The sequence below is a fragment of the Erigeron canadensis genome, chromosome 7 (genome assembly GCF_010389155.1).
Source record: "Erigeron canadensis isolate Cc75 chromosome 7, C_canadensis_v1, whole genome shotgun sequence".
Classification (NCBI taxonomy): Eukaryota; Viridiplantae; Streptophyta; class Magnoliopsida; order Asterales; family Asteraceae; genus Erigeron; species Erigeron canadensis.
Window position 1 is genome coordinate 21515957 of NC_057767.1, and position 6900 is coordinate 21522856.

Consider the following 6900-nt stretch of genomic DNA (forward strand, 5'->3'; position numbering starts at 1 on the left):
ACCTAACAAGGTTATGCCTTAGAATGGTTTACTAAACTTCCGGAAAATAGCATTCAAGACTATGCAGATTTGAAGAAATAGTTCATAGCTCAGTTTGCTCAGCAAAAGAAGCGTCAAAGAAGCCACTTGGAAGCTCACTTGATCAGGCAAAAGGGTGGTGAATCGCTGAGGGACTTCATTGCAAGATACACTAAGGAATGTCAGAAGATACCTAGTCTCCCCGAGAGCTAGCAGGTGTCAGGTTTTACCTTAGCATTACTCCCTGGCGATCTTCAAGACGACCTAAGTAAAAGAATTCCATTGACGTTTGGAGAGGCTACAGAAAGAGCTTTCGATTTCATCCGATCCAGGGAAACTGCCCTTCTTGTGAAAGGGACAGTTGGAAGGGATAGACCTGGGGGAAGTCTGGGGGTCGGAGGCTCTGGAGGTGGAAGATATGATGTTAGAAGAAATGATAGAAGGTTTGATCATAGGGACACTAAAAGGAGAGAAGAAAGGAGAGATGATAGGAGGGACGACAGAAGGGAGAAGAGAGGTGGCCCTTATGACAGAATAGTTAACTTGATAAAATCTCCAAGGGAGATCCTTAAGACAGAAAGAGTTGGAGAAAACTTCAAACCTCCTCGGCCAATGATGCATAGGTCTGGAAAGAAAGATATGTCCAAGTACTGTGAATTCCATGAAGACCATGGTCATGAAACAAATGCCGGTAGAGAGCTTAAGATTGAAATAAGGAGAGCATTAGATGAGGGAAAGTTGGAACACTTAATCCCTGGTGCAAAGTAAGGTAAAAGAGCCACCCAGGCTAAGAAGACTTACACTTGGCAGAAGCAAGATGGGAGGAATGATCGACCTCCACCCCTTGATGGCCATGTATACATGATAAGAGGAAAAGCCAAGTATGAAAAAAGAAAGGCAGAGGTCCTTGAACCATGGATAATGGTCTCAATCTCATTCCCTCCTGTAGGGCAGTCTCTTCTGACCCAGTGGTAATACAAGCCAGGGTGGCAAACTTTGAGGTTGGAAAGGTATATTTAGATAATGGAAGTTCCTCCGACATAATATATGACCATTGTTTTCAAAAGTTACATCAAAGAGTTCGAGATCTTAAGCGTCCATCAAGGACTCAGCTTATCAGTTTCATGGGGGAGTTTAACAGGCCGGTAGGAGAAGTTTCAATGGAGGTTATAATGGGAGAATACCCGTTTCACCGGATTGAACTCATTGAGTTCATGATAATAAGAGCCCCCTCTGATTATAATGTCATACTAGGCAGACCTTCCATGCAAAAGTTTGGGGCAATTCCATCAACAGTTCATGGAATGGTGAATTTCCCAACTCCAGCTGGAATAGCTATAATTCGAGGACGAATGACTTGGCCAGAAGAGTGCAGGCAAGTTGAAAAAGTTCTACCAAGAAAGGTTGAAAAATTACAAGAAATTCAAATGCAAGATGGTCCCGAAGAAAAGGTGATAATCAACAAGAAATTTCCAGAACAACCTGTAATCATCGGGTCACAACTTCCAAGAAGAATCAAGGAAGAGTTGGTTCACTTGTTAAAAAATAATTTGGACGTCTTTGCATGGCAGACATCTGATATGACAGGAGTCCCAAGGGAGTTAGCTGAGCATGCATTAAATGCCAATCCCAACATTTCACCAATAAGACAAAAGAAGAGGGGAATGTCTCAAGATAGAAGCAAAGCTGCATGTGAGCAAGTCAACGAAATGGTGGAAGCTGGAATTCTTAGAGAAGTTAAATATCAAACCTGGGTAGGCAACCCAGTCATGGTAAAAAAGCCAGATGGTTCTTGGAGACTTTGTGTAGATTTCAAAGACATCAACAAAGCTTGCCCGAAAGATAACTACCCTCTCCCAGATATTGACTGGAAGGTGGAATCTCTTGATGGGTTTAAATTAAAATGTTTCCTGGATGCTTATAAAGGGTACCATCAAATTTCTATGAAGAAGACAGATGAAGACAAGACAGCCTTCCATACAGTCCAAGGAATTTATTGTTTTGAGAAAATGCCTTTTGGCCCAAAGAATGCCGGGGCTACTTATCAACGTTTGATAGACAAGGCATTCAAAGATAAAATTGGAAGGAATGTGGAAGCCTATGTGGATGACATTGTGATAAAGAGTCAGGCTGAGGAAATAATGTTGGCAGATGTACAAGAAACCTTTGACACCCTAAGAAGCATCAATATGAAATTAAATCCGTCAAAGTGTAGCTTTGGAATGGAAGAAGGAAAGTTTCTTGGACACATTGTAACTCCTAAAGGAATCAAGGCAAACCCTAAGAAAATTCAAGCAGTAATAGACATGGCATCCCCTCGAACCAAGAAGCAAGTTCAAAGTCTTAATGGGAAGTTGGCTGCCCTAGCGAGATTTCTGTCAAAGTCTGTTGAAAGATCTTTACCTTTCTTTAGAACATTAAAGGGATGCTTAAGGAAGCAAGACTTCTCGTGGTCGGCCGAAGCAAAAGAGGCATTCAAAGATATGAAGAAGTTCCTTGCTGATCTCCCAACTCTCACGGCTCCGATCGCAGGTGAAACACTTACTCTATATCTTGCTGCTTCTAAAGAATGTGTTAGTGCAGTATTACTTGCAGAAAGAAACAATGGCCAAATGCCAATATATTTCGTAAGTAGAGCCTTAAAAGGCCCAGAAATAAATTATCCATGTTTGGAAAAATTAGCTCTTGCCTTGGTCCACGCGGCCAGACGCCTAAGGCGATACTTCCAAGGTCACCCTATTCGGGTTCTGACTGACAAGCCAATAAGGCAAGTGCTTGCCGAACCTGAAGTATCTGGACGATTAGCTAAGTAGGCTATAGAACTGGGTGAACATGAAATTATCTTCCATCCAAGAACGTCCATCAAGGGCCAAATCTTGGCTGATTTCTTGGCGGAAACTGACTCTTCCGATGTCACAGGAAAAGAAGTACAAGAGGTCCAGGCAACCCAGGAAGAGGAAAGCCCAAAGTGGACCCTCATCACAGATGGAGCATCTAATCAGGAAGGATCTAGAGCAGGTCTTATCTTAATTGATCCCAAGGAAAGAGAATACACTTATGCATTAAGATTCAACTTCCCAACATCCAACAATGAGGCAGAGTATGAAGCACTCCTTGCTGGCCTCAGAATGGCAAAACAAATGGGAGTAAAGAAAATACAAGTATTTGTAGATTCTCAACTAGTGGCAAACCAGATCAATGGCACATTTGAAGCTTACCAAGCATCCATGCAACTTTACTTAGAAGAAACAAAGAAGCTTATTGGAGAACTTGAGTCTTTTCATATAGAGCAAGTTAGAAGGAATCAGAATAAGAAGGCGGATGCTCTGAGCAAGCTAGCTTCATTAACCTTTGCTCACCTCACCAAAGAAGTCTTGGTTGAAGTCCTACAAGAAAAGTTTATAACAAAAGGTAACGAAGTATCTCAAGTTGAAGAGGAAGAAGACTGTTGGATGACCCCAATTTACAATTTCATCAAGAATGAAACACTTCCAGAGGACAACCATGAAGCTCAGAAGGTGAGAATGAAGGCACCAATGTACGTCCTTATTGAAGATAAACTATTCAGAAAGTCTTTTCTAGGTCCGCATCTCCGATGTGTAGGCCCCTCCCAAGCTCAAACTCTAATTCAAGAAATTCATCGGGTACATGCGGAATTCATGCTGGACCAAGATCGGTGGCCACAAAGATAATGAGGCTTGGTTACTACTGGCCTTCAATGAACAAGGATGCCAAGGAAGAGATAGAAAAGTGTGAATCCTGCCAAATACATGCTCCAATATCAAGAATGCCAAAGTAAGATCTCATTCTAGTAAACACTGCTTGGCCATTTTATAAGTGGGGGATTGACATTGTAGGCCCATTCCCGGTTGGAGTTGGAAATGTAAAGTTCTTAATAGTGGTTGTCGACTACTTTTCTAAATGGGTCGAAGCTAAACCACTTGCTACAATCACGGGCCAAAGGGTGATCAACTTCGTTTGGGAATACATAGTATGTCGATTTGGAGTACCACATATCTGAGTAAGCGACAATGGAAAACAATTTGCTGAGAACCCATTCAAGACATAATGTGAAGATATGGACATTAGACAAGTGTTTACCTTAGTTGCCCACCCTCAAGCCAATGGACAAGTGGAAGTGATAAACAAGGCAATACTGGGAGGTATCAAAGCAAGGCTTGGCAAATATAGATCTGGGTGGGTGGATGAGCTTTCATGAGTACTATGGGCCCACCAGACTACCCCAAGAGGAAGCACTATGGAAACGCCATTTAGTCTTGTCTATGGAACCGAGGCAGTCATCCCACCAGAACTAAGCATTCCAAGTCATCGCATTGTAAACTTTAATCCAGCCCAAAATGAAGAAGCTTTGAGAGAGAACTTGAATCTCATTGAAGAGAGGAGAGAAGTCTTTCACATCAAGTTAGCTGACAACAAACAAAAAATGGCCAAGTATTACAACAAGAGAGTCCACCATGTGTTTTTCAAGCCGGGGGACACATGGAATGGGGCAAATCTGAAAAAGTGTTATGTTTAAACAGAGTGACTCAATGAAAATTCAATTTTATGGTTTGATCTATAGATCCCATTAGTTTGTACTTCTATCAATGAATAATGTCTTTTATGTTTCAATCAAAGAAATCCTTCTACCTTGTATTAACTTGGTTTAACAATGAAAATGATCTTCATTTATGGTCCGATCTAAGTATCCCATATATTCTTGTATATTTATGTTATTTACATTGTTTGAAACAAATAACTTTTAAGAAAAATTATAAATTTTTTGCAATTTGCTTTCACAAGTTGAAAACAAAGTCTCGAACATAGAGTCGAGCATGGGAAATGAAAAATGCTAGCTAAATAATTCCCAAAATCCCAAGATATACCCTTAGATGTGATTATCTTATAAGATGTAAAACGCCAAAGAAATTTTTAAGGCTGAACACTTAGATAATTTTTCGTCTTTTTATCTATACGAGAAAAGGCAAGCACTTCCTATTAGGAAGCGACACTTGCGAGTAACAAATATGTAACAAAGGTTAAACAACCAAACATTATATATAGTCTTTCCAACATATCTTCAAATAATAAAATCATACTAGAAGGCTACAAGCCAATGCAAAGGAAAGATAAATACAAGTACATAATCTCTTAATTGAAATACAAACCAGTATTAAAAAATACAAAGCCTACCAATGCATGACAAATGTGATAAAATAAGCTAAGCTAAACATGAGCATCCTTCATAGCTGCTGAATCCGGAGCATCCTGAGTAGTAGAGTCAGGACAAGCTGTCGAAGTAGAAGCAGAAGTAGATGGAGGAACTAAAGTGGATGGAGGAACAGAAGCTTGAGAAGTAGAAGCAACAGCAAGACCTGAAGGAGGACCTGGATGAGGAACTTTAGCTTTAAGGGCAGCACGTTGAGCTGCTGGGGTGTCAGGAATAATGATAAGCCTAGACATGTCTGCAACAGAAACACCAGACATGCCAAGTAAAGAAGCAACATCATCCAAGACGGGAAACTTATAAGTGCGCCATAACTCCCCAATAGTGTGAAATATTTCTCGAGCCTTTTCTGCACTACGCTGACGGAAAATCACCTTCCTATAAGCACCATCCCAAGCACCAAGATTAAGGGCAGAAATTAAAAAATGGGAAAGAGTTTCCTTCACATCAGGGTGACCAAGCAAACCCTTAAGAAACTCAGGAAAAAAGTCCAATAAAGATCTCATGCACTCAATCTCCTTATCCTAAACTTCCAACTTAGAGTGGGAATCCTATCTCATGCGCTCAATCTCCTTATCCTAAACTTCCAACTTAGAGTGGGAATCCTTACTCTCCTGTTTAAGCGCATGAATCTCCTTAACTTTGTGTTCCATGCCAACCTCTAAAGTATTGGTCCTATTTTCCAACTCAGACACTTTCTCACCCATACTTATATTCTCTTGAGTTAAAGACTCAAGACTACTTCTCACCCTTTCCAACTCAGAATCAACCCTTTTCTTATCCTCCCTAAGACTAGTGCAAATAAGTCTTTCCTCCTCTAAATCCTTAGTGAGAGAAATGAGTCTGGCATCCCAATATGACAACTCTCCCCTAAGCCTCTCAACCTCACTAGTGAGTGACTCAATCTTACCCAAAGCTACATGCTGGAATCCCATAATACTAGCAACACAATTAAGAGTGTTGACACACTGAATGCGGGAAAGCTCGGGAATATCTCTAAAGTGAGACACGGCAGAGAGAATGGGAGGAATCATGCCCTCCAAAAGACTCTTGGCATGCTCAGGATTTTGACCATCATCTTTAACCTTAATTGATGTCCTTTGAGCAAGATAGAAATTCCCGATGGACCTGTTGAGATCACCTGCCTCAGTGGGAATAAGAGTAGACCCAGCCCTTGAGGGCTGAAAGGGAGCAGTAGGAGTGTTGGACCTTACCCTAGCCTGAGCAAGACGGTCTATATCACCCATATGCTCAGAGGAAAAAGGAGTCACTGTAAGAGAGGACCCAGAACCAGTAAAATAACCATCCTCCACAATACGGTCAGGATAAATAGGAAGGCTGAAACCGCAATAAGCACCGAGTGGGAGAGAAGAAGTAGGTGCTGGAATGGTCTGGGTAGAAGAAGAAGTAAGAAACATCAAGGGTGCTGAAGTAATCTGGGTCTCAGTCTGAGCCTGCACTACTTGATTGTAAGGAGTAAAACCTCCCATCCTCCCATAAGATGCAAAAGTAGGATGGGTAGTCTTCTGAAGCTTGGAAGGAGAGCTAAATAGCTCATCTCCTATCCTGTTCTCCCCATCAGGTTCAAAGTAAGAATCACCATCTTCATCATCCTCTTCTTCAACAGTAACTGGAGGATCCCTATCTTTCGTGAC

At 41.3% G+C, this 6900-nt stretch overlaps 1 protein-coding gene across 1 annotated transcript; it reads left to right on the forward strand.

Moving 5' to 3' along the window:
- Nucleotides 1-932: 932 nt before the first annotated feature.
- On the forward strand, nt 933-4555 carry LOC122609083. The gene is made up of 5 exons (XM_043782144.1): nt 933-2785; nt 2873-3556; nt 3622-3770; nt 3876-4009; nt 4256-4555. The coding sequence occupies exons 1-5, from the start codon at nt 933-935 to the stop codon at nt 4553-4555; spliced, it is 3120 nt and encodes a 1039-aa protein (XP_043638079.1).
- The last annotated feature ends 2345 nt before the right edge of the window (nt 4556-6900 follow it).

Bases quoted from the DNA above. Each gene is read 5' to 3' on its own strand.
- LOC122609083 (XM_043782144.1), top strand. From the start codon at position 933: ATGGATAATGGTCTCAATCTCATTCCCTCCTGTAGGGCAGTCTCTTCT. The intron at 3,771-3,875 runs GTGAATCCTGCC...TTGACATTGTAG, and splicing joins CAAGGAAGAGATAGAAAAGT to GCCCATTCCCGGTTGGAGTT. The intron at 4,010-4,255 runs GTATGTCGATTT...TGGGCCCACCAG, and splicing joins ACTTCGTTTGGGAATACATA to ACTACCCCAAGAGGAAGCAC.